The sequence below is a fragment of the Trachurus trachurus genome (assembly GCF_905171665.1).
Source record: "Trachurus trachurus genome assembly, chromosome: 20".
Lineage (NCBI taxonomy): Eukaryota > Metazoa > Chordata > Actinopteri > Carangiformes > Carangidae > Trachurus > Trachurus trachurus.
Window position 1 is genome coordinate 16,423,465 of NC_139911.1, and position 25,024 is coordinate 16,448,488.

At 43.9% G+C, this 25,024-nt stretch overlaps 2 protein-coding genes across 2 annotated transcripts; one reads left to right on the top strand and one right to left on the bottom strand.

The window, feature by feature from the left end:
* The first annotated feature begins 1,701 nt into the window (after nt 1-1,701).
* msl2b (MSL complex subunit 2b) lies at nt 1,702-8,450 on the top strand. Its single transcript, XM_083995189.1, has 3 exons — nt 1,702-3,064; nt 5,030-6,420; nt 7,283-8,450. Exons 1-3 carry the CDS (start codon nt 2,923-2,925, stop codon nt 7,580-7,582), a joined length of 1,833 nt encoding a protein of 610 aa, XP_083851315.1. The 5' UTR covers nt 1,702-2,922; the 3' UTR covers nt 7,583-8,450.
* A 2,022-nt stretch (nt 8,451-10,472) lies between these two features.
* tnfsf10 (TNF superfamily member 10) lies at nt 10,473-23,683 on the bottom strand. Its single transcript, XM_083995902.1, has 6 exons — nt 22,991-23,683; nt 21,884-22,009; nt 17,506-17,551; nt 17,266-17,382; nt 16,381-16,625; nt 10,473-14,216 (listed from the first exon to the last, which is right to left on the bottom strand). The coding sequence occupies exons 1-6, from the start codon at nt 23,096-23,098 to the stop codon at nt 14,007-14,009; spliced, it is 852 nt and encodes a 283-aa protein (XP_083852028.1). The 5' UTR covers nt 23,099-23,683; the 3' UTR covers nt 10,473-14,006.
* Between the last annotated feature and the right edge of the window lie 1,341 nt (nt 23,684-25,024).

Consider the following 25,024-nt stretch of genomic DNA (forward strand, 5'->3'; position numbering starts at 1 on the left):
AGTACTCAGCCCACATGAACTTGAAAGACACCAAAATGATCATGTCACTGTACTGATGATCAAATATGAACATGTGCAATATCTTCTTAGACTGCATTACATTGCAAAAAGAGAAGACTTTGGTTGTCTGTCTCATGCAATACAACCAGTTACACAAAAGGTTCCCTATACTGAAATACAGCTTCAGCTTCAGGTTTATTGTATACCGTAATTTCCACATATATCAGAACTGAATCATCACCGATGCTGCTGTACAGCTCTTGTAGGGAGACATGTAATGTGCAGCAGTGAACTCAGCAGATAGTCAACATTTACCTACACCAGCAGAGATCAGAAGCTAAAACCACAGCATAGTCCAGCACCTATCAGCATCGTTTCAGCAGCAGGTTAGTTCATCCAGCTCAGAAGTCATTTATCATGTTTTATTTTTGCTCTCAGAAACACACAAAGACTTAACCTAAAAAAAAAACATGATGCCACAAAAATCAGCTTTAAAAAAAATTATGCAAAAGCAATAAATAACAGAAACAAAGAAATGAAAAGTAAGAGAAAGAAGCTGCATTGCTGGATTGTAACTGTGGCTTCGTGACTCATACCATTTTCTTAAAATGCAGAATTAAATTTATTTACTCATGCCAATTTGAAATCCTAAGTCAGCAAATAGTGACTGAAGAACTTGTCATACATTACATCAATAAGTGAGTGTACAGTAGGATTTCTAACTATTGTGTAACAGGCCACAAAGGGTACGCTTTCCAGTTATTTAAACAACAAGAGTGTGTTAAGAATACACTCACTTGACTCATATTCAATTATGCAAATTCATGGAGGATAACCAAGAACAACAGATAAGTATGCATGAATTATTATAGTTTTTTGTTTCATTAAAAAAAACACATCTCTTCTCTGTGAATTGGGTTCATGCAATAGCAAGATTACAGAGGCTATTATTTTTAATCTGTGAATAATTTTGTATAAAAACTGTCAGAAAATAGAGAGAGTCACAACTAAATTTTCCTCAAAAAGTCCTCACAACCCTATTCAGGACATGTCTTTGACAGATGAAATGATTGATTGAAAACACAACTCCAATCACAAAATAAACAGAATATTATCATCTTATATGATTAGTTTAAATAATAATAATAATAAAAATATTTTTTTTATTCGACTGAAAATAATGGGAATGATGGCGGGGTTGTATTAGACATTTTGGCTTTATGAATATGGAATTTACCTAGTAATATGAAAAGATTAATTATGTTAAATTTATTATTGTGAGAGGAGGAGCCGAAAATAATAATCTTCTCATCAAAGTGATACCTAACTGTGGTTTTAGCTAAAAGAAAATTTTCCAAATCTTTCCAAAAAGTGATACAAAATGGACACTTATAAAATAAATGAATGATACTTTCTCTATCGTTTTTACAAAAGGTACAGCTGTCATCAATGTCAGAAAACTTGGATACGTATACATTACAATAGGATAGATGTTATGTAAAAGCTTGAGATGTGGACCAGTCTAATGATGTGGACACATCCATGTCCGTGCCTCCCAGGCTCTGTTGATGCATGCATTAGTGTTGATGACGACACCGTCAATCCGTTTCCTTGTTTTTCAAATGGACCGCGGTCATTATGTTCTCGCGACACTTGGGCAACAGCGCCCCCTTGTTTGTGTGTGGAAAAGCGACGGGAGGTATCAGGAATGCTCCGCGGCTAATGATAGCAAGGCTCACGAATAGGGATTTAATTCACTTTCGGTCTTCACTGACACTCCGGGGGTCTGGTAGAAGCTGCAGAAGGACGTAATCTTATCGATACCCTCGTTTGTTCCTGCTAAATTTCCCCGGAGCCGAGCGGCGAGAGCAAGAGACCCCCGCTAATCCCGAGAAGAGGGGAGCGGCCTGCTTTTGTAGCCGGCTTCCCGGTGCAGCTCAGGCGGCTAGCACTGTCACCACAGCCCGGCGCTTCCCCTGGCTCATTTTTCCTCCAACACTCAGAGAGGCGTCAGCGCTTTGAAATTATTTTTGTTTTAATCACCACCGCCTCTCTTTAACCCATCTCTACACTACGCTTCGGCAGCTGTCGGACGTTTTCTCAGCGGAGGGGACCATTTGAACCGCGGCGGCCTGTTTTGTTTTCGAGCCGCCATGAATCTCCGCGAACAATAACACGGACCGTAACGAGTCTGCTGGGGCTGCACCGCCGAGCCAAACAGGAGATACGGATGCCTCTGTGTGGGATAATAAATGCATTGTGCGACACCAGCTCTGGAGCGACGTGAACACCCGGGGCGAGCATGCATGTGGAGTATGGGATATCGGGGGGAAAGCATCGCAGACCGGAGCACTTTGTCACGAAAGCCCCTGTTTAAATTTCGGAGCCGCCGCCGCTGCTGCTAGTGCTAAGTTAACCAGCTGTAAGTAACGTTATAAGGCCACTGGTGGAGGAAAGGGCGCCACACGATGCTTTGTCTAATCACAACTCACGGACTGCATGGAAACAAACCGAACCGACTTGGATGAACCGACGTTTTTACGCACGGTTGGCCTCCTCGTGAATTGCACTTATAAGTTACATCGCTCCCAGAAGAAGCAGTGGTGCTTTTTTTTTTTAAGAGCCGGGGCTACACCGAGGATGGATCGGCTGTGACGGGATGAGTAACCCCGTTCCCTGCTCTGTGACACCCAGACTGCTGCATATGTGGGATTTACCGACTGGGAATTGAACCCGTTTCTGTCTCCATCTATGCTCTCTTCAAAGCCACCGGACTCGCTTGGCAAAAACACGAGTTTTACCTCACGGGACACCGGAGCTGCGGCGGCCAGTTTGTGTTTTTGCGTGGCTTTTTGTGTTTTAACGTATTGATACCCATTAACGGACCGGACCGGACCCGGAGCTCCGGGCCAGGCAGCTGAGATGAACCCGGTGAATGCGACCTCTCTCTACGTGTCCGCGAGTCGATCGGTGCTGCAGTGCGACCCCCGAGACCCCCGGGCCCTCGCGGAGCTCTGCAAGCTGCTGCCGTTTTTCAGACAGTCCCTGTCCTGCTTGGTCTGCGGTAAGTGTGTGTGTTTTAAATCAATAATTAAATGTAATCTGATCATGTGCAGGTGTGTGAGTGTGTGTGTTTTGGGGAGAGGTTTTCGGTAACGCGAGTTGTCAGCTGTGCTCGCAGTGGGAACGAGCCTTTAAATAATGCTGCTTTCAAGTACAATCGGAAACTTGTGAATTTCCCCGGTGCCTTCAAAACAGAGATACAAAAAAACACTTTACATAATCCTTTAATTAAAATATAATGTACCGTTAAAGAATAATGGGATGAGACGACAGACTGATTTTGTTACACATAACATAGCCTATTAGAAATAATAGATAACGTACATTTTGATTCCTATTCAAAGCCAGATGTTGCTTCAATGCCCTGCTTAAATACAAGGCATCATTACAATTCAATGGCAAAATAATAAGGCAATCTGAAAATGCCATTCTGCATAATGTGTACTTGTAATATTGAAACACTTCTTCCACCTGTAGAAATCAGTAGCACTTTGGAGAAAAAAAATGCTGTTTTATTTTTTTAAATGATAATTGAATGTTTAATAAGGAGAAGGATTGAAGGCTCAACATACTGTATGTGTGGTGGTGTATTGAAAATGTATAACAGTGTTTGACATGCAGGATTTGCACATCCCTTGTTTTTATACCAGTCTTCTCTGAGTTGAGATGTGCAGAGTGTTGCTTTGAACAGATAACTCTGTTATGTTTTATTGCTGCAATCTTTTATGCATGCCTGTACTTTATGTGATAATTTTTTTTTAAGTGCTGCTTTTTAATTCACTTCACTTCATCTCAATTCAAGTGTTTATAAAATCCGAAGCGCAGTGAATGCATCACCAGCCACAGCTACACCCATCGTGACACACCCCCCTCTGTGTGCTGTTTGGCAGCATCGGGGCGTTTCTCTGTTTATCGTGTTGAATAGCAGCGCTTCCATATATTGCATGTTATGCACCTAATCTCTCCCTCACGCTCTTGATAAATACAAGTGTTTTTTGTTTTTTTAAAATAAGAAGTGAAAGCAGAGGAGGACAAGATGAAATGCAGTTCGTTGACTTTAGGAAACAGTTTTGTTTGCTGTGTTGAAACACACGTTTTCACTTCACTGGCTGTTCCTGTAATCCCTGTTGTTGTTGTTTTTGTGTGCTGGTGGTAGCCTGTGAATAATCCCAACAATGATTTATTTTGGCAGTATTTTCAATGCATGGTGTTCACTCCTCATACATAATGCAGTAACTCTCCTCTAGCCATAGCGAGCAGTTATTCCCTGCTCTGTGTTTGATGTTGTTTTGTGGCACTACAGAGGAAGCTTTTTTTTTGCAGGTTGTCGGTAAATGGTTGGATATTTCGATTATATTGAATTATTGATGTCATATTTCACATTGCCCAGATTCGGTGAGGTAAAGGTGATTTTATATACACTTGGACATAACCTACTCCATCTCAGCTGTATAAATAATAGATCCACATGAAAGCAGTCCATACCTTGTGTTTATATATAGACTCGCTGCAGCTATGTGGGATTTGTCAGACAGGTGGCGCACAGTGTGTAAGGTCGGTTGTTTCTCATGAATGGACCTTCATCCTTTCTTCCTATCTGCAGCTGCGCTCCCTGGAGATCAGCGTCGCTAAGGAAGCTCCTCTCAAAGAGCGGTTGTCATCCAGTCTGGCAGGTTGCCAGGCACCACTCAGGTTTACAAATACATACCGGTTTCGGAAGCTACTGAAACACCAACAAATGAGGAAATAATAGTTCGTAAACCCCGAATGAAAACTTGCAGAGCCGTAGTTTGCAGGGGACATGGATCTGTGTGGAGACTTGGTTAGATGAGATTTTTATTGACAATTTAATGTTCACGTGGTGTTCTGTTTTTATGGATCCTGTGGAATAATTAGCAGCTGATCTGCTCTGTTCCTGTGAAATGTGTCACGCGTTAAGGTTTACTATATTTGCTCTCATCTTCAGGTAACCTGCTGCAGGACCCCATCGCTCCCACCGACTCGTCATGTCAGCACTACGTCTGTCGAGGCTGTAAGGGTCAGAGGATGCAGCTGAAGCCGTCCTGTAGTTGGTGTAAGGACTATTCCCGCTTTGAGGAGAACAGGCAGCTCTCCTTGCTTGTCCACTGTTACAGGAAGCTCTGCCTCTACATCACCCAGTCGCCGCTCGCCCCGCACATAGCCAGCGCCGCCAGCGACTCGCCGGACCTCCAGGCCATCCTCAACGAGGGCCTGACGCTGGCCGAGAGCGAGCCGGAGGCGGAGGATGTTTCAGACTCGGTGGGGCCGTCGCCGGCGGCCTCCACCTCGGACGTCGTCCAACCTGGCGAGGCTCCTCCCACGAAGGAGCTGAAGGCGGAGGAGCCGAGCCCCGTGAGCATCAACGGACTGCACGATTGTAACGGCCTGGTCAGTTCGGACTCTCTGCAACCCATCACCATAGAAACGGGTGGAGGCGTTGCTAAGCAGGAGAGCTTCTCGGGGGAGATCCCGGTGTGTGTGAGCGTCACGGGCAGCGGGGAGGCGGGGCTTTGTGACATCAGCACTTTCGGGGACGATCTAAAACACGGCGGGGGGCCGTTGTTGTTGAGCGTCGAGGAGGTGCTCAGGACTCTAGAGACGGACACTGACCCCGACCCCTCACCCGAGCCCGCCCCCCAGCCCGACTGCCCCCCCTCCGTACCTCAGTCCAGCCTCAACGGGCCTCGCTGCCCGTCCGGGCCGGACTCCTCCCGCCTCATCCCCTCCCTCCCCCCGGAGAACAGCCCCCGCCCCCTCCAGCCCCACCTGCAGCCCTCCTTGCAGCCCCCCCCTCAGCCCCCCACAGTCGTCCCCCGCGCCCCCCCTCGCTGCCACCGGAAGCGCTCCCGCTCAGAAAGCGACAGCGAGAAAGTGCAGCCCCTCCCCATCTCCAGCTTCCTTCGGGGGCCTCCCCTCGGTGCCAACAGCTCCCCCCACCACCCCAACCCCGGCGCCACCACCACCAAACAGGAGCCTAAATTTCCCGTCGCCTCGCCCCACCCCCACCTGGCGCCGGTGCCCAACGGCGGGCCCCCTAAAGTGGGCAAGGCCGTGCTGGTCTCCAACAAGGCACTGAAAAAGACTGTGGAGCATCACGGGGCCACAAAGAAGGCCTACACCAAGGCCCGGCAGGGGGCCCCCAAGCCCCGTGTGCAGCCCCGTGACCGCGTGCCCCCACACCCCCACGCACACCCCCTGACCCACCCACCCAGCCCCTCGAAGCCACTGTACAAAAAGCCTGTGGAGAAGAAGGGCTGCAAGTGCGGCCGAGCCACCCAGAACCCCTCGGTGTTGACCTGTAGGGGGCAGCGCTGCCCCTGCTACTCCAACCGCAAGGTGAGAACAACACTGATCCTACACACAACCTCCTCCACCAACTTAAAGGGAAAGTTCAACATTTTGGCAAATTCTCCAATCACCATAATCCCTATAGTCATAGCAGTAGGTTCATTACCTTTAATTATCGGTGCATGTTGTTTTGAGATCTGCCGGGCAGAGACGTGAGCTGCTCAGTGAACACAATGGAGGTGAACGGTACAGGTCCCCTGTCCCTCATCAAATACACACAAAAACTTGCACTTTTGAAATCACTCCGCCCAGCAGTCCTGTCTGGAATGTAGTTCCGGCCATGCATTTGCCTCGAAAACAACTCCGTCTCATAACGTTCTGTTATTATCTCATAGCGTGGTGAATGTGCAGGTCACAACTTGTCCACGAGAGCGTTTTGGAGTTGTTGGGTTGTATATTTGGTGAGTTTTGAGTACCATTCACCTCCATTGTGTTCACTGAGTAGCTCGCCACACATCTCAAAAAAACATGCTCCAACAATTAAAGTAGGGATTATGGCGATAGGCGAATTTGCCAAAACGTTGAACTATCCCTTTAAATGGCCGATAACGTCTGTACTAACTAAACCGAATTTCTACCCAGAGGCTCATTACATTTCTCTGAGATTGTGTTTGTTGACATTGCAACATAGTTTCATGGTTAATGTGTTTCTGTGGGAGCGACGCACGAGGTTTAAACACCGTTACCAGACTCATAAAGAGCGTCGACGTCTGGAGGGAAAGTGTTTCCAAGAATCAACTGTCAATCTCAAACCACTTCTACAGTGTGTAGTCTTAAAGACATAAATGTTGCATGATGTGTTGCGTTGTGTTTGCTCGTTAAAGCGTCTCTGTATTGATCCCCGTCCTAGGCGTGTCTGGACTGCATCTGCCGCGGCTGCCAGAACTCCTACATGGCCAACGGGGAGAAGAAGCTGGAGGCGTTCGCCGTGCCGGAGAAAGCCCTGGAGCAAACGCGGCTCACGCTGGGAATCAACCTCACCAGCATCACGGCGGCCGCCCTGCGCAGCCCGGCGACCAGCTCCCCGGGCAACACCCTCCTCAACGTCACCACGGCCACGGGGGCGCCCGTCACGGCCACCTTCCTGTCGGGGGCGGGGCACGACAACAGGGGCTTCGACGACTCGCTGGAGATGCGGTTCGACTGCTGAGGTCCCGCCCCCTCCCTCCCTCCCTCCCTCCCTCCTCCACCCCCCCTCCCCCTCCCTCCCGCGGTTTTTTCGGTCGTCACGCACATTCCCCGCCCCCGCCAGCCGGTGGGGGGCGTCATCCATCGGTCAGGGTCGTGCCAGGGACCTGCAGCGGCGGAGCCAGAACAAGGCAGCTACAGCGACAGGCGGTTAGTGAGGGTCACCAGCTGAAGCCGAGGGGGTCGCCCTCCGTCCATCGCCCGGAACTGCACCATGCTTGTGGTCGTGCATCAGCAGCGTGGAAGAGAAGAAGGACACGAGAGAAGAGATGTAGCGTTACTGTATGTGCAGCGATATCATTTCAGTGGGGATAGAGTTTCTTTCTTTCTTTTCTTTTCTTTTTTTTTGTTTTCCTCTCTACTGTGGGTCATGTGTAGAGCATGTTGTGTAGCAAAGTCGGGAGTGTCGACCGCGGTCATGCGCCTCCGTGTGTGTGTGTGTGTGTGTGTGTGTGCGAGCATGTGAGTGTGTATGTATGAGGGGAAGGGGTTGGTTTGGAGACGAACCTTATTAGCAGGAATGGAGACATCATCATCATCATCATCATCATCATCATCATCAGAGACTGGTGTAATTTATATAAAAGAAAGAACTTTTTGTACGTGGACTTGGGCGGTTTCCATTTAAGAAGACGTTTTATGATATATTTTATAAGTTACATATAAAGCAATGGAAGCCGGTGCAGGGCAGACCTGCTGTCAACCAGAGCGCTGTCACACAAGTGGACGGTAGATTATGTTTTGTTAGCTGTAGGCGACCAGATATAAAACATGATATTAAAACTAGAGCTGGGCGATACGGCCGTAAAATAAAGTCTCTGTTTTTTTTTGTTTTTTTTTATACACACCACACCAGATTTACGATTTCAATAGTTTTTTCCCTTCCCTCTGACTTGAGTTTGGGGCGTTTTCGCTTTTATTTTGGAAGGACAGTGAGAGATAGACTGTGCAGCAGATTAGAAACTGAAGCCACTGCACCCAAACATGGGCATTTAAACTGTGCATACAAGCACAAAATCTTTAGCCAACATTACATCAGACGGCGGTTCGTTCATGACCAAACACTAAGACTGCTTCCAGACTGAGATGCTGTTGTGGGGAGCGACGTCCTCACCGTAATAAGCTGCCATGGTGACGTTTCACCTCGCGTCACCGTGAACTATGGCCTGGAGCTCAGGGAAGCAGTGGGGGTGCTGGCTGTTATCTAACGGCCCAAGTTCAGTGATATTCAGTCAGTTTTCATTTTTAATCACAGTCCCAAAAGCATGAATTTATAACCAAATCAATAAAATGGTTTCATCACCCAGCTCTAATTAAAACATGACACATTAAATCTCCGGATGTGAATAGAACGCCACCGGTCGCAGTCTGTGTGTCGGGTGTTAAATTCAGCGTCCGCCTCCAAACATCATGCTAATCTGTTGTTGCATACCGAGAAAAAAAAAACATATATTTAAAGAGGTTAAATGGTGAATTTGTGTGTTTAAATATATCAAGGTTGTGAGATAACCTGTTGATCATTTGTGTGTTCTTGTATTAAGCACTTTCCCACTTTGTCACACACATCTTTGAACCACCAAACTTCCGAGCTGTGTGTGGATTGAAGCTCTGGTTGACCGCAGGCCGTGCCGACTGTTTCATGAGGTTGTTTTTTTTTGGTTTCTGAAAGCTACACACGTGCTGCTAAATACCACAAAGGACTCAAGAAGGAGAGCACACCTGTTTTCCTCATGTTTTGTTCATTTTTTTTCTTTTTTTAATAAGTTTTGTTAACAACATTTGCAGTATTTATTGGACGTCTCCTCCCGCAGGCCGCGCGCTGGGCTTCAGTTGGGCCCCCACTCTGCCTGTCAAGTCTGTCGATCCGGTCTGGACTGTTTCTGTCTCGGTTAAGTTGCTGTCTTCTTCTTAGTGTTAGTTTCTGGTGTCTCCAAATGGGTTTTGTTCTCCCTCGGGGCATTTAAATACCTGTAATATAACTGTAACATATTTCCACAAAAAAGAAAGAAAATCAAAAACTTAACGAAAAGTGTTTTGTGATTATTTGTGTCCACCCCACTGTTGTGTCTGTGTCTGTATCTGTCTGCAGTTCTCCGATTGATGCTCGTTCCTGTGCCGCTGAGGACAGCCACCAGAGGGCAGCACAGAGCTTCATGTTACGCTATGAAGGGCCACAACGTCCCTGTAAGTGTCCAGTAATCTTCAACAGCCCCACCAGGTGGACTGGTGTAGATCTGGGCCTCTGCAGCTGCTCTTTTATTTTTTTTTTTAAATTAACTAAACAAACTACACAGCTTTGACTAAATAATGCAAAATCATTTAGAATAAGTTATAACTGATCTGCATGAGTTTATGTCCTGACGTCAGGTGACTGCACACGCACACACCATCCCGCTGCTTTGACCTCTTGATTTTTGACAAACTGCAGCTCTCCCATGTTAATATGAAACTGTTTAGTTGTGCTTTGCTCACCAAACGGTTCCACTTATTTTACCGTCTGGTTTTCTTTTTATGGAGTCTGTTGATCTGCTGTGCAGCTAGCAGACCATCAACACTAAGTACACAAACCATTACGGTACATTGAAACATCAGGTTTTACAAAAACAAATGTTTTTACAAAATGCAGTCAAAGATACACATAAATAATGACACAGTGAGTTCAAAATAAACAATATTACAACAAACTTTATGTTGTAATTTGCCAAAATCTATTTCAAATAGGTTGTAACATAGTTGTGTGGAATTAGTTGCATGACGGACGGAGTGTTGAATAAGGAATGAAGTGAGATGGGGTTTTTTTTTTTTTTTTTTTTTTTTTTTTTTACAGTGTCTTTATTTCACATATTTACAGACAAAACATTTTATATTTACATTCACATTAGTTTTGATCTACTTGGTGAAAAGAAAAAGTCATTTTTTGTGTTCTGGTTATTGCAGTTTCATCCTCACAGTACCTTTCAGGTGTTAACGCTCAAGACGATCGACTGCCTGTGGATGTTTCTTGTTGTTCCACATGCAGGTGGAATATGAAGGTACTGTCTGATTCACATCACTGATCGGGTGTAAAAGGGAAACAACCAACAGATTACTATCAGGACTTATCAAGGAACTCAAACACGCCTCTGTACAAAACAAAACCAAACCAATCCATCGTATAATACATGTGATCCTGGGGCCAGTTACATAAAACCTTAGATAAGACCTTCCTTAAGGTTTCCTTAAAATAACAACAGTTGCACAAAACACCCATTATTTTGTTTCATCCTCATGGTTTCCTCAAACTGTTTGCTTAAGTAATTATGATCTTCTACTTGTCTTAATATTTATAATAAAGACACATTTAACGATGCAGCAGAACATTTTTTTTACTGCTTCAAATGCTTTAAAGTTTCTCCGTAGGAAACCTTTTCTTAAGTTACTGAGCAACAAATAAATTAAACTTTAGGTGCTAAACTCGAGTAAGAAACTTGAGGTGTTTTGTGCCACCGGCCCCTGGAGTCTAAAGTCATTTTTGTAGATCACAAAACTAAAAACAACCACTTACAAAAAGTTTATAGAGTCAAAGCAAAAAAACAAGAAATTACAAAGAAAAAGTCATGTCTCATATTTACAGAAATGCTACATTGAATGCTGCATTCACGTGGTATTGGTAAAAAACAACAACAACAACAACAATGCTGTTAAGTTTCTGAACCTTAAAGGGACAACGAGGAGTTTCTATTCGGTTATAAAAAAAGTCTCACGTTAATGTGGATGAATCTCCGCTACCCACACTTGTTAATGGGCCCATTTTCGATAAATATATCGTTTTGTCTCTATCGTTATTTTGTTATTATTAGTGGTGGCGGAAATGCTGGTCGAGCCGACCAGCGTTTCCTTACTTTCTACTACTTTAAAGCAGCTGAATCGCCGTTTATGGTCAGGACTACGACGGTAACTGAACCTCTTTGAACCTCTGACTTTAATTATTGATGAATGAAAACATGAGTCCGTCTTGCGTCGGTCAAATAATTTTACGGTGCGTGCGGAGGCTCTTAAATGTAGTGTGAAAACGCTTCGCTTTTCCAAAACTCCTCGTTGTCCCTTTAATTACAAAAAAAGATCTTGTGAATAATTTGTTTATATTTTGAAAATGGAGCTGAATGCATCAGTGAGTAGAACTGACTGAACTCTGTGTAAATGTGTTGATGTGTATATGACATACATACACACACACATCTATAAATAATTGTAGAACCCAGGGCCGTTGTATAGGGGAGAAAGGTGATGATAATTATAGGGGCCCAGCGCCCAGTGGGGCCCACAATAAACCCCAGTAGTCTAATCTTTGTATGACTGAATTATTCTGCATAAGACTGACTAGTCTGACTAATGCTGCATTAGCATCAAAATAAAGTAGGCTAAATAAAAAATGATAATACGCATGTAGTCTTAGAAAAAAAGTGGAAAAGTCAGGGGCCCACTTTGGTATTCTTTCAGGGGCCCCAGAATTCCTAGCAACGGCCCTGGTAGAACCTGGAACAGTCTCAATATAAGGCCACTTGTTGAAACGTAGATGTCATGGTGCATCAACAGGTGCTCATATATTACATGGTTAATCATAATATAATGTAAGACCACAAGATGCTAAATGAGGAATCAAACATGTAAATCAATAATGACCGTCCTAACTCAGTCAGTTAAAGTCACTGATGCCTTCAGGCTCCTTCAGTCAAACACAATCAGTAATTTTGCTTCATATTTTCTCGGGCATCGGTGGATGAGCAGCAGTTTTCACCGCAGCTCTTCATTACACCACACTGACGATAGCAGAGCAGAAAATAAAAAAAACCCTCATGTCTCTGCTGTTTGGACGCTGATGTGAATGATGTTTTCCACGTCCACAGGTCACATCTGTGTTTAATCCAACGTGACATGAGGGCCCGGGAATACCAGCCGTTAGCGAGCGTTTTAATTCGACATTTGGAGAGGAGCGGCGGCGGCCGAGCCAGAGCGCTGAGAGGCCGACAGCAAGAGGCGGAGACTCTGATGCTGCCGGCCAACAAAAACACAGGCAGCAGGGCTTTAAATTTTTACTTCCAACCTCGCAAAAAGGAAGAAGTGGTGAAGTTCCACCTTTTATCTTCCATCATGGCTGTCAACATGGGCAACATGACGCTAACTGTGTCTGAGAGGTCTTTGAAGAGGGGGCAGGAAGTCCATCATCAGTAAACTGGCCCCCAACCTTCATGTTTGACATCTTATTGACAGAAAATCAAGAGCTAATGAAAAGCCTCACATCCCATATCTGCAGGTCCATTAGGAGAACTACGAAAAAACACAGAGAATTTAGCACCATATGTACATCTTTACACAAACACGCAAATGAACACAATGTGTGTGCATGAAAAGAGCTCCATGCAAACATTTCTTGAGGCGAAAACACTTCATAAAATATAATGTAATTGATGTGGAGTTGTTGTTTTCCTATGTGTGGCACATGTTGGCTGACGCTGAGGTCGCTAATTGAACGTGAATTTCTTCCAAAAGTTAGTTCATGCCTGAAAAAGATTTTTTTTTTTTTAACTCTGGTCATAGTGTGTACCAGGATTTCACCTGAAAACTGGAATATTCATGTGTGGCAGGACTTGTCGTGTGTGGTATAAACCTGGCACACATCACGGGACATCAGCTAATGTTGCTTGTCAGTTTCGGGCAAAACAAGTCAATTTAGGGGTTTTGGAGTTTGGGAGATTTCACACGCCTGCTTCAAGGTCTCGTAAATGTGACCATATGTCAACAGCACATGTTGCGTGCATCTGAATGTCTCTAATGTGACACACAAACATTCAAAGGTTACGGAATTTCCCTCATGGGACAATAAAAATTATCATCGCACAGAGGGGGGAAAAAAACTACTCGGAGTGATCAGTGGTCCTGCGGATTAAAGAACAGCCTGTGGTTTGAAGGAGAATGGGAGGAATTGTGCAGATGAACACATGCAGGCCACAAACCAGGCAGCAGATTAGGATCATTGTTGCAACTGAGCTGCAGAAATAAATGCAGAGATTGTAGATGAAGCCGGTAAACTGATGGAGTGATTGTGTCCGCCTCAGAGAAATGTGTGTAGAGCTGCAGGTCTCTGCAGGTCACACTGACCCGACACAGTCAGAGAAACTCAGTGATACGATCTCACAAACACAAACACGCACACAGCCTTTAAATCCAGGTCAGTCCTTTGTCTCCTCCTCACCCACAGAACCAGTGTTTTCAGATATTTCCGGTCATCTCAGTTTTGTTTGTTTTTTTCATTCGACGGGTCCTTTAAGTCCTTTAATCAACACAATCATTATAAAAACACACATCTGTCACATCTGGAGATTTCCTGCACCTGGTTGTCCCGGCGTCTAGCTGATGAGGAAAGCGCCGAAGAAGCTGCTCTTCTCGTCCATGTCCACGGCGGAGGCGTTGGTCACGGTGACGAACAGGCGGTCGCCGGCGCTGAGCGGGAACAGCCCCCCCTGGTGGGCCGAGTGCAGGGAGAACTGGGAGCCCCGGGACCAGCAGGAAGTCCGACTGGTCTTCATCAGCAGGATGGGGACGGGGTAGGAGCTCACCTGTCGGGACAGGAACAGGTGAGTGAGGTTTGGCTGATTGTAAGCAGTGTTGGGCACGCTACTTTTAAGTAACTGGGTTTGTAACTGAATTACTACATTATAAAAGTAACTTGTTATCAGGAAAAGTAGCCTAACTATTATGTTACATTTTTAATAAATGCTCAAATATGTCAAATTACTTGGACTCACCCTCTAACACCCTAACCATAACCCTGACCCCTGTTTGTCTGGAACTAACCAACTCACTCAGTATTTCTCTGTGCGGAGGAATACTGAGTGAGTTGGTTAGTTCCAGATAAACAGCTTTTTTCTGACTCGTGGATGGACTGAAAAAAAAAGTGTATATAATGTACATTTAAATGGGTGTATTATTTTGTGACCAGACTTCGTGAGTCAAGTGACAGCGTATTTTATTGTCAGTAACAGTAACGGCGTTACAACAGGGGAAACAGTAACTTTTTTAATTACTCATTACTGGAGAAAGTAGCGCCGTCGGTAAAGTCTTTATTTCATAATGTCGTTATTCCCATCATTGATTGTAAGACAACATCATGTGCTCCATAGTAACATCACAACCACCTCAAGGAAATGTAGCAGTGTTAGCTTAGTCGCTGCACATAGAATAGCGCCGTTATTTTATAACACCGTTACCGTTACTGACATTAAAATGCGCTGTTACTCGCCGTTAGCCTACTTGACTCAAGAATTCCCATCACAAAATAATACACCGGTTAAAGTGATGTTATATACATGTTTAGTCCATCAACTAGTTGGAAAAATGCTGTTTATCTGGAACTAACCAACTCTTCACAGAGCTTGCCTGTGGAGGGATACTGAGTGAGTTGGTTAGTTCCAGATAAACAGGAGGTTAGGGTTATGGTTAAGGGTTTATGGGGGCGAATCCAAGTAATTTGACATATTTGTGCATTTAATTTAAAAAAAAGTAACGCAATAGTTACTTTTCCTGGTAATTTGTTACTTTCATAATGTAGTAATTCAGTTACTACTAAGTTACTTTTTGGGGAAAGTAACTACTAACTGTAACTAATTGCATTTTAGTAGCGTGCCCTACACTTTATCAATGACAACTTTTATTGTAACTTCAATCAGTTTTCTTAAGAACGGCACAAAACCGTGCTGCTCTGTGCCCTTAGTGGACAAACAATGTCATAGGAAAAACACTGTGTCTGAATGACCTCAGATATGTTCTTGACATTTGAGTACATTTTTGCCAGCTACAGACAGCAGCAGTTAGGATCCACGGCTCTGCATCTGTGACTCAAAGTGGACGTCAGTTTTGGTCAGTACCACCACACCCAGAGCTGGACAACTCCGTTAAAACATCATTTTAAACGATGGGTCATTAAAACATCATTTGTGTGTCTTGGTATTTCCTTGGGGAAGCTTCTCTGATTCATTTTCTATAAGTTTGCCCTCCGCATCAAAGTTCAAACAAACATTTACATGCACATACTTCACAAGACAAACAAAGCAACGACTCCAGTGGAATTTGTCTGTGTTGTTCTGTCTGTGGTGTTTAAAGGTTACAACAGTATGAGTTATTTAAGTGGCCAAAAACACAAACTGGACTTTTTTATTTCTTGATTACAGATTTCTACTTAACAGACTTAACCCTAACCCTCCAACTGAAACTACTATTTCCACAGGTAATTCCCCCAGTCTCTCTCCCTGCTTTCCTGCCTCTCTACACTGTCCTATCAAATAAAGGCAAAAACATATATTTGAAAAAAAAAATCACTTCCACTTTCCTCCAAACAATAATAAATACAAGGTGATATTTCATCTAATGTAATTCTACTGGGTCTGTGTTTTTATTTGCTGCACATGATACATAATCTGTAGTTTTATCTGACAAAGCAGAGTGTGTGTCTGGATGTGACACACACTCACTGTCTGGACTGATATTAGTCACCTCACGTTTGATTTGTAAGACAGATTCTCCCCGGCTGTGAATCAACCGTCTGTGGTTTTCAGAGCAACCAACACTAACAGATTCAACATATACTCTCAGACACGTCCTCGTGCCTGGAGGTCAAATAAAGCACACGCCACATAACCACAACGTCCCCTTTGTGTTTCCCGTCTGTCTCTCCTCCTATATCGCTGATACAGTCATTTTACAGCGCCAAAATCAGATTCTCACCTTTTTATAGACGTACTGCAGCAGGGGCCTCCCCCGGTCCTCCGCCTCCTCGCCATCCTCACCCTCCTCCTCCAGGGAGTGGGTGTGTCTGAAGTAGGTCTGGGCGTAGACGTAGTAGAGGCCGGGCTGCGGCACCACCAGCTCCCCGTCCACCAGCTGGACGTCCTGGAGGAAGGCCAGCCCCTTCTGCCCCTCCCACCACGAGATCTTCTGGCCCTGGATGCGACGCCCAGTCGAGACAGGAGCTGCAGACAAGACAGGTTCAGGATAAAAAAAGCTAGAAGGTACTAAACTGTATAGCTTTATGGTAAGTCAAGTTTGTGCCTTTAAAGGGATAGTTCAACATTTTGGCAAAATGGCCCATTGCCGTAATCCCTATAGTTTTAGGAGTAGGTTCGTTACCTTTATTTGTCGGTGTAAGCTATTTTTTTTATTTTTAGAGCTGCTCAGAGCTACGCTACGGAGGCAAATGGGATTTCTTGGTTTCCCTCATTAAACTCTTCAAATATACAATCCAACAACTCCAAAACGCTCTGGTGGACAAGTTGTGACCTGCACATTCACCACGCTATGAGATAATAACAGAATGTTACCAGACAGAGTTGTTTTAGAGGTAAGTGCAGATGCATTTTGGAGTTGTTGGATTGTGTAATAAATGAGTTTGATGAGGGAAACCAAGAAATCCCATTAGCCTCCGTAGCGTAGCTCTGAGCAGCTCACAGCTCTGCTCCGCCGTTCTAAAAACAGCTTGCACTGACAATTAAAGGTAACTACTCCTAAAACTATAGGGATCATGGCAATGGGCTAATTTGCCAAAATGTTGAACTATCCCTTTAAAGACTGTATATATGTGTATGTGTGTATATACTATATATAAATATATACCTCCTCCCTCTCGCTCCAGTTTGGGCACAAAGCTGCCAGTGACGTGGGCCGCCACTTTGGGCCGAGGTGAAGCTCTGTCCTCCATCACAAGTGAAGGCAGCACCCGAGACACTTCATCTAACATTGAAAAATAACATCAACAAAAATCTTTAACTCATTATTGGAGGGAATAAAGTAAACATATGTTCTATTTTGAATTGGTTAATGATTGGTGCGTATGTTATAGTTTGGCTTTCTCACCTCTTACTGCCGAGGAAATCTGCCTCTGGTAACGCTGAGACAGAGACTGCAGGGGAAACAATAGAGAGCATTTATTATGGGCTGATGCATTTTTCAGCCAAAAAACACAAAAAAGTAGTACTTATAAACATTTTTAACAATTACAAAGCTGAATGTCAGTCTTGAATATCAGAAATGTATTCCTAAAGTTTCAACCGAGCACTGGTGTAAATCAGAAAATGAATTTTAAAAACACATTATATATACAGCATTTATATAACAACGGCCTTCAGCTCATTCTTCACTCCTGCCAAACAGCCATTATTTGACTTTTGGCCCCGAAATTCTGCTGACATGAAGATCGGGAAGTTTGCCCCGGTGAATAAAAAGGAGCCTTCATGTTTGCGTCGCGTAACAGATCCGTCCCCGGTAATCGACCCCTCTCTCCCCCCCTTCCTTGTATTTTACATTCCTTTACCCAATTAATTGGCTCCAAAAAGATGCAACTACTGCCAAACTGATGACAGCCGTTTGCTTTGTAAAGCCAGATCCTGGATGTATGTGTGTATGAGGTTGTCTGAATTGGGGGAAAAACCCCGGTGAACAAAGGTGTTTCTGGAAGCGTCAGGGAAGAAAGAATTATAATAAATGTTTCACCAGTGCGCTTTAAGTTCTCACTGGTTACTGAGGAGGTTAACGGTTTCTTCTTTTTAGCCATAAAATGAGAGGATGGTGGAGGAAAAGTGCAGAATTCAGTCAGTGCGAACAAGAATTTATGGGCAGTGTAATGACTCTCAGATTAGAACTTGCTGTGAAGTTTGACACAGCTTTCAGATGAAACAGGATATGAGACAAGGCTTTGTTTTGAGGCGGAATCAAAGAAAGACCTGAGGAAAAAAAAAATCTAAATGTTGCGAACATATGGGAGGAAGGAGCTCAGCATAAGCACAAGCTCAAACAATGTTGGACGACGTTCCGTACAGATTAAAAACATGACACGGACTCCAACAGCTCAACATTAAACAACTCTCAATCATCTCAGTTTGCCTTTGTGGTTATATATTGTCCCCATGGGCGACTTTAAATCATAGTTTTCATGTACGCTAACATCCATGTGTGATTCATCTATGTATGTAGGACTTTATTTATGAAGTCATTACCTCCAGTTTATAGTCAGACTCATCGTTGAACCTGAACCTGACTTCAGTTCACAGTGTGTGCAGCTGTGACTGTCAGTCGTCAACCACGAAACAGAGGTGAGGAGAGTTTTCTATTATAAAAAAAACTAAACAGTCAACCTGGAGGAAACGCCAAGACATCAGTGATGTCAGTGTGATCGATCCTCTGGGTGTCATCAGTATCTGTGTAAACCTAAAACTCTCTTTCGAGCTCCATTCGCTGCCAAATCCATCAAACTGACGATGAGATGTTTCACTAGACAGCAGGAATTAGTGATTATGTATTCTCTGGCAGACATGAAGATCTGTGCAGCAGTATTTGTTTTCACTGTCAGCCACTAATTCTCACATTTATCACATATCTGACAATTTACATTTTACACCTCTGTACTATTTTGTAGTATCACACAGAAATGGTTGACAGACAACAACATTTAGGAAAATAAACTTGTTAAGACCAATTACTGATAATTTACTCCTGTATTACTTTATTAGTCCCACTGTGGGAACACGTGCAACTTTATAGTTGTTTAAACAATAACTGAGTCATCGTATGAATATGAAGCAAACAGCTCCGTGGAATATGTGGGAAATTCATTTGTACAAACATTTGGACGGTAAATAAGGTAAGAAAATGACATCTTTTGTTATTACAGGATATTTTAAATGTAGATTCACTGTGTCCCGAGTTAAATGCGTAAACCAGTGTTCTGGCTCAAAATGTCCCAGTATTATGTTTATGCTCTGAACTAAATTTATTCAGGCAGCCGAGTCAGAAAATACCCAAAGTCAGAGGAGGAGAAGGAACAAAAACAAACAATATACAAATAGCAAGTTTAGGACGAAGAATAACTCTCTAAGTCTGTGTGTGTGTGTGTGTGTGTGTGTGTGTGTGTGTGTGTGTGTGTGTGTGTGTGTGTGTGTGTGTGTGTGTGTGTGTGTGTGTGTGTGTGTGTGTGTGTGTGTGTGTGTGTGTGTGTGTACACGTGCGAGCGTGTGCGTGCAGGTGAATGCATTCCTGTGCTGATTAAACCACACAGGATCACATCCAGCTATGAAGGAGCTCATTGTGCATCTGCAGACGGTGATTTGGATCATTTCAGCATTTTTCAGGGCTCAGATCTACAGGACAGGAAGTCCCTAATAAAGATAATCATGACGATAATGATGATAATAATAATAATTATGACTTTGTGATCTGTACAAGGACCTAGTGTCCTCCGAAGTCATTTTGTTGCCTTTAACTTACTTTGGTGTTTGGTTAAAGATCAAAACCTGTCTAACATTAAAAGGACATTAAAGTCTGAGGCTGGTCATGGTTTGAATTTTGTTTATTGTCAAGAAACTGCAAGAAAATACCAAAACAGTGTCTTGGTTCATCTGCAAATACTTTGATTTCCTTTCTCTTTAGTTTCTGCTTTAAAAAGGCTAATCAACAAACAAACGGTTAGAACCAGTGAACTTTTGGGGGACTACTTTCAGCAGCGGATGAATCCATATTTGGTGTTCTATTGGTTATCTGGGGCAGTAGGACAGCATTTGTGTAGGAGTAAGGCTAGATAAACTACGACGTGTGTGGTGATGATGAGGGAACATGTCATCCAGCGTAATGTGTGAGTCACTGATGTGTTTTTAATGGTTTTTGGAAACACTGGAGCTCTGTGGCTCAGAGCAATAAGATACATGAGGCTTGTTAGTGGATACATTCAGCGTTTGTTCAGAATAAGAAAAATAAAAAACTACAGCAGACTTGTCCCCCAAGCTATTTTGTTGCACTCATCTGGAGTCTGGCTCATACAATAGCCCCCATATATCAGTAAATACTACAAATATTACTGTCATCGTTTATCATGCTGTTATTGTGTTGCACAGGTGCGCACACCTTTTTCCACAGCAGCTTGAGTGGGGAATTCACATTTATCAGGGGGGGAGTTGGAAATAGCTCCGATGTCAGTTTAAGAAACAATCTTTCCATGGCACGGAGCAGTACAGTTTGAACGATTTTCAAAACATGCAGCTCTTCTGAAGGGAACAGGAAATGTTACTCTGAAGCAAGACAAATTGAGAAAAAGAGTCAAAAATGAGTTGGGAGCCGTGTGAGGCCTGATAAATGTCCTCAAGTCACGTCAGCATCAGTCTGGAAGTCAGAAAAGTGAAAAAATCTGGGGAGTTCCAAGTCTGAACATGAACTCATCAGACCTTTGTAGCTCTAAGTAGCTACAAGTCGGCCAATCAGAAGAGAGGAGGCTCTGACCCTAATTGGCTGATTGTTTTATGAGTGATCTAATAAAAATAGAGCTTCAGTGAAACACTCAGAGCAGCCAGATCCTGCAAGGTTGGACGGTAGGTCAAAGTAGGCGGGGCTTGGGCCGTAACTGTTCTGTTGTGACATCACAACGTTACAGGAAGACCTGACGGTTGATTTTAGGAAAAAACAAACATTTTCTGAATACAGACTGTGTGCATTTGTCAGTGGAGTAAGGCTTTGATACTTTCATAGTATTAATACAGAACCTATAGAGCTGTTTCATAATCACATGAACATCTACTGTATGGGGCCTTTAAAATTGTTCATTGTGAGTCTGACAGTGTTATTAAGGGAGCAGCATAAATTAAAAAAGTGCTTGTTATAATTTTCCAGAGCATTAGCAGACATGTTCAAATTGTTGGGTTTTTTTTAACAACCTATCTGAAACCAAACACATTCAGTCTGTCAATCGATAATCAGATTCAGCGCTAAACGGTTGAAAACTCTTCCCTGCTGTTCAGACAACTAACTGTTTTTTCAGTTTTTTTTCCGTTTCAACTCCTCTGTCTTTGAGAAAACCAGTGACTCAAATGTAAATCATCAAGGGCAAACTCCCACAGTTGTAAAAAATATGATTACATAAGAGGCAGCACTATGTATGATAATCGATCAATAAAGCTTCTTCTTTGGCCTTTGCAGCTGAAGTGTGGGGGGATTAGTAATGTTTCCAAACTGCAGTGGGTGGGGATTTTCTGATCCAGTGCAGGCTGGGAGAGAAAAGTGGAGCTCTGAACGCCAGAAATCTGAGCAGCTGGCCAGATAATCACTGAGTCATTAATACTGATCAGGAAATACAGGTCATTTGGTGCTGTACACAATGAAATCACTCTCCAAGTTAGGTTTGGAGGCGTTCAGGGTGAAGTTCGGTGTGTTGGGGTGAGACAGGGGTTTTGGGGGGGTTGTTCCACGTTACCTTCTCGATGAGCAGGTGAAGCTGCTGAGTGACCTGCCAGCACGGATCCCCTCGCACCGCCGTGATGCTCTGCAGGTCAGAGCCCGTCAGACACGAAACACTGCTCCTGCCGAACGTCTCCTTCATCTGCACAGAGCCAAAATGTCGACGAACAATTAGGTCGAACATCTCCTCTAACTTCCTGTCAAACACGTCTGTTGGAGGTATTGGAGGTAACTCTGCTCTTTGTTTCCTTTTGTTTTCCTCTAAACATTAATATCCCCATTCTTTATGGCATAATAGAAGACATGCCCTTTTTTAAAAGAAAGACAAAGGTATAAATCACCTTTTATAATCACTGTCACACTAAACTTTACTAGGAACCTGGGTCAACATATTTCCTGGCACGTCCCCTCCCTTTCTTAGGTTTTTATGTGTTTATGTTTCATTTCTCTATATACTGCTGCTGCATCTCCTCTGGATTAATGATTAATTCCTGTAAACACAGACTGAGAGTTGTCTTGGACTCAATCCAGGTAACCAAAGGACTCTGACTTCACCAAAACAAGCACAGTGAGTTCAAGGCGCGCACGGGCACACGCACACACACATACACACACACACAGCTCTGTAAAAACCTCTTCCTGATAATCACAGATAATCAGAGAAATAGCTGCAGCTCTTTACTTCCTTGTGCTTCTCTGATTGTTTGTCTTTGCAAATTAAAAAAGAAGGTGCATGCATGCATGCATGGAGCTGCATTGTGCAAAGTTGATTTATTTCAATGTGAGGGTATGGTACTGTACAGTGCGGCCTGGTTTGAGCTGTGGAGCAGCAGCAGCAGCAGCAGCAGAACCCATGCGCATTAAAAAAAAAAAAAAAGGTTCAAAACTTTTTTTTCCAAAAATTTCAACACTTAATTGCGCGTTGAAAGTCCATAATAATCACAATGAGGTGTTCAAGGTCAGCAAGTCTAATTTCACGCCTCTGCATCTAAACCCACACCAACCTCGCGCCTGCCTCGCGGTGCGCACGGGCATAGCGATGCGTAAAAGCCCCCGCGCGCGTCCCCGGTTCGTCGGTCCGTCCGAACCATGAGCTTTATTTTTTCTTTTTTCTCTCTCTTACCGAGTTGAGAGCCGTGGTGAAGTGCAGCACGGTGATGGTGACGACCACAGTCTGGAGCAGAACCGCCAGCAGCAGCAGGACCCCGAGCTTCGGACCGGAGCCCGTCATAACGACAGACCGCCGTCCGGTTCCCCGACCAGCGCCGTCCCGTCGCCTTCCCAGACTTCCAGAACAAGAACAATGGCAGAGAGTTGACTCCTCCACTTCTACCCTCCCCGTCCCCTGCACACAGGAGGAGGAGGAGGAGGAGGAGGCGGGGCCGACCTGAAGAACAAGAGCTTTCTCCCTCTTTGACTTTCTCCTGGAGACGTTATTGTTTCATTTTTGCGCTGAAAAAACACAGATAGCCTTCTATAGTTTATTGTGAACGCTCATATCATGAGTGAAGATCTGTGTCCCCAGCCTCACTGTGAGAAAAACACCTTTTACATCAGAATATGATCTGGGATACAGTTTTAAAACACTCTCACTGTGGCTGAATTCTGACCCGTACATGGTTTTTATAGCATATTATAGAGTTTAAAGTCATTAATATGATACATCTATACATTTCTATCACCACACTGGCTGAGCTTACAGTAGGGTCTTCCGGGGTCAACCTCTCTTCAAAGGCCTTGGCCTATCTGACTTATCTGCCACCGTATGCTGCTTCACACCACAGCCAAGATGTCAGGTTGTTTAAATTAAAAGAAAGTTGAACTGATGTTCCTGGCATTCCTCTCCTTTACTTTATCTCCTCTGGCTCCGGATCTCTCAACCTTTCATCTCATCATACTCTGAGCATCCATCACGTTTATGGCTGAGGTGAAACAAGGGAGAGAAAAAAAGGCTTTGAAGGACACAAATGGATTTTGAAAAAGATGTCTGTCTGAAAAAATATGATGATGATGTGAGTTTCTATCAGTGATAAGAGGAGTCGGTCAGCAGATAACCACGGAGAGCGCTCTATGATGGTGAATTCTTGGAAGCCGGTGGATTTCTGTTTGTTACCCACTCTGTTACAAGATAAGCCCAGTTTGTAACATTGTCTCACAGATTCTCACTGTGTAATAAATGTGTAAAATCTTATCTCAGTGGACAGAGAACACAGTTAACCTGTCTCAGCTTTGTCCTCTGCTGTTCCCTGTATGTTTTTTTTTCTTTCTTTAAAAAAAAATAAACTCTAAATGGTTGAAAACCTTTAAAAACTGGAGATTTGTATACATAAATCGGTGTTGGGCAATGAGACACTGCAAACAAATGTTAGTGTTAAGTGTTGAGCATTGTGTGTGTTGTTACACACACACAACAAGGCCATGCAGGATATCGCTGGAGGCGCTCTCTGTTGATTTGGGGTCAACACTATAATCCTCTGGGTCAGGTTGTGTAGGGGAACTGGACCCAAATGTAGACACAGCAGGGAAATTGATAAGTTACAACAAAAATTATTTATTTAAAGCAGAAGTAAGCAGAATGTTTGTGTTAATATAAGTCTTAAATAGTTATATCTTCCGACAGCAATCACTTACATAGAGTGTTTGGTCTGAAACACGGGTCTGTCAGTCACTCTGCTCTGCTGTAAGCCGAGGAGAAAACTTTCCTTGTATCCTACAACCTTTATCCAATGAGGTGAGAGAACGGCATAAAGGGGCGGTCCTCTCTGTGTGTGCAGCCAAGGGATGCGCGTGCATGTGGTGACGTAGGGACGAGGGCGGGGACTGCTAACTCCATCGGCTGACAAGAAGTTAGCCAAAACGACTGGATCGCTTACTTCTGCTTTAACTTATGGGAAAAGAAAAAAACAACTGGAAAGTGAAAACCAAGCAGGAATACAGAGCAGATGATCCAACGAGGGACAACAGGAAAACACTGAGGTAAAATAGACGAGAAAACGAGACACAGGTGTGACGATCAACACAGGTGAGACACAGGAGGTAATCAGAGGAAAACTTCAAAATAAAACAGAAACTAAATAGAGGATGAGACACAAACCACGGCACTCTGGTCATTTTGGGATCATGTTGCTTGGCCCCTACACAAATTAATTAGGGAATT

What these genes read in the sequence shown, in the direction of transcription:
- msl2b (XM_083995189.1), top strand. Translation starts at nt 2,923, where the DNA reads ATGAACCCGGTGAATGCGACCTCTCTCTACGTGTCCGCGAGTCGATCG. An exon ending in CCTGTCCTGCTTGGTCTGCG is followed by an intron (nt 3,065 to 5,029) that starts GTAAGTGTGTGT and finishes TCTCATCTTCAG; the next exon opens with GTAACCTGCTGCAGGACCCC. An exon ending in CCTGCTACTCCAACCGCAAG is followed by an intron (nt 6,421 to 7,282) that starts GTGAGAACAACA and finishes TCCCCGTCCTAG; the next exon opens with GCGTGTCTGGACTGCATCTG.
- tnfsf10 (XM_083995902.1), bottom strand. Translation starts at nt 23,098, where the DNA reads ATGACGGGCTCCGGTCCGAAGCTCGGGGTCCTGCTGCTGCTGGCGGTT. An exon ending in TCACCACGGCTCTCAACTCG is followed by an intron (nt 22,010 to 22,990) that starts GTAAGAGAGAGA and finishes GGCTCTGTGCAG; the next exon opens with ATGAAGGAGACGTTCGGCAG. An exon ending in TTCACCTGCTCATCGAGAAG is followed by an intron (nt 17,552 to 21,883) that starts GTAACGTGGAAC and finishes TTTCCCCTGCAG; the next exon opens with TCTCTGTCTCAGCGTTACCA.